This window comes from Cyprinodon variegatus, unplaced genomic scaffold (assembly GCF_000732505.1).
Source record: "Cyprinodon variegatus isolate N-32 unplaced genomic scaffold, C_variegatus-1.0 Scaffold1830, whole genome shotgun sequence".
In the NCBI taxonomy this organism is placed as follows: domain Eukaryota; kingdom Metazoa; phylum Chordata; class Actinopteri; order Cyprinodontiformes; family Cyprinodontidae; genus Cyprinodon; species Cyprinodon variegatus.
Window position 1 is genome coordinate 44081 of NW_015152283.1, and position 1422 is coordinate 45502.

Here is a 1422-nt window from a genome sequence, read left to right on the forward strand (position 1 = left end):
TCAGCGCTGAGGGTTTATTCCCCCTCCATCAGTTTTAGGTCTGTGGTCCTGGCAGTCAGCGCTGAGGGTTTATTCCCCCTCCATCAGTTTTAGGTCTGTGGTCCTGCCAGTCAGCGTTGAGGGTTTTTTTCCCCCCCTCCATCAAGCTTTAGATCTGTGGTCCTGGCAGTCAGCACAGAGGGTTTATTCCCCCTCCCATCAGTTTATGGTTTTTGGTCCTGCCAGTCAGCACTGAGGGTTTAACCCCCTGTGGTCCTGCCAGTCAGCGCTGAGGGTTTATTCCCTCTCCATCAGTTTTAGGTCTGTGGTCCTGCCAGTCAGCGCTGAGGGTTTAGTCCCCTCCATCAGCTTTAGGTCTGTGGTCCTGGCAGTCAGCGCTGAGGGTTTAACTCCCCCCCCTCCATCAGTTTTAGATCTGTGGTCCTGGCAGTCAGCGCTGAGGGTTTAACTCCCCCCCCTCCATCAGTTTTAGATCTGTGGTCCTGGCAGTCAGCGCTGAGGGTTTATTTCCCCTCCATCAGTTTTAGGTCTATGGACCTGGCAGTCAGCGCTGAGGGTTTAATTCCCCCTCCATCAGTTTTAGGTCTGTGGTCCTGGCAGTCAGCGCTGAGGGTTTAGTCTCTGGGTCGGTTCCGCTCAGATCGCCATGGTTCTGCCGCTGACGGTCCTCTTGAGGACGGAGAGCGTCCAGCCGCTCAGATACCGGATCCCGGCGCTGCCCCCGGGCAGCAGGGCCAGCAGGCCCCCCAGGAGCAGCGCCCCCTGCAGGCCGGCTCCCAGCGCGGTCAGCACCGTGCTGTGGAGGCCCAGCGCCGCGTACAGAGTCCCAGCCAGGGCGCACAGGTAGGCGGCGGCTCCGGGGGACCGGTGCAGGCCGGACAGCAGCTTACTGGGGCCCCGCAGAACCGACACCGCCGCCACGGCGAACAGGGAGCCCAGCGTCCAGAGCAGGGCGAACTTCCGGGCGTAGAGGAGCAGCAGCGGGGCGTAGAGAGCCGAGAGTCCGAAGCAGAGCACCGACAGGCCCAGGCAGACGCCGAAGCCCAGCAGCCGCTGCTGCCGGCTCACCCCGGGGAGGCACGGGTCCGGTTCGGAGGACCAGGGCCAGGAGGAGCCGCTGCTTCCCGCGGAGCTCTGACCGGACCACGGACTGGACCACCGACCGAACCAGCTGCCCGGTACCGCCTCCGGTTCTCCCACCTCCACCAAGGTGCTGGAGCTGGACTTGGTTCCGCCGCTCTTGGACTGGGAGAGATACTCCTGGAGCTGCCGGTTCAGTTCGGCCATGGCTGCTGTTGTTTCTGGGTTTAATGGCGGTTGACAAGCAACTTATTGGTGTCCATTACCGCCACCTACTGGTAAGGAGTGTGGATCAGGACGCATCTTAAAAAAAAAAACTAAATCCTTTCTATCAGTTCAGTT

General features: G+C 60.8%; 1 protein-coding gene across 1 annotated transcript; it reads right to left on the reverse strand.

Annotated features, from left to right (window-relative positions):
* Nucleotides 1–532: 532 nt before the first annotated feature.
* On the reverse strand, nucleotides 533–1385 carry sft2d3 (SFT2 domain containing 3). Its single transcript, XM_015404686.1, has one exon. It carries the CDS (start codon nucleotides 1285–1287, stop codon nucleotides 637–639), a length of 651 nt encoding a protein of 216 aa, XP_015260172.1. The 5' UTR covers nucleotides 1288–1385; the 3' UTR covers nucleotides 533–636.
* Between the last annotated feature and the right edge of the window lie 37 nt (nucleotides 1386–1422).

Excerpts from the sequence above, each read along its gene's own strand:
- sft2d3 (XM_015404686.1), bottom strand. The coding sequence starts at position 1,287 with ATGGCCGAACTGAACCGGCAGCTCCAGGAGTATCTCTCCCAGTCCAAG.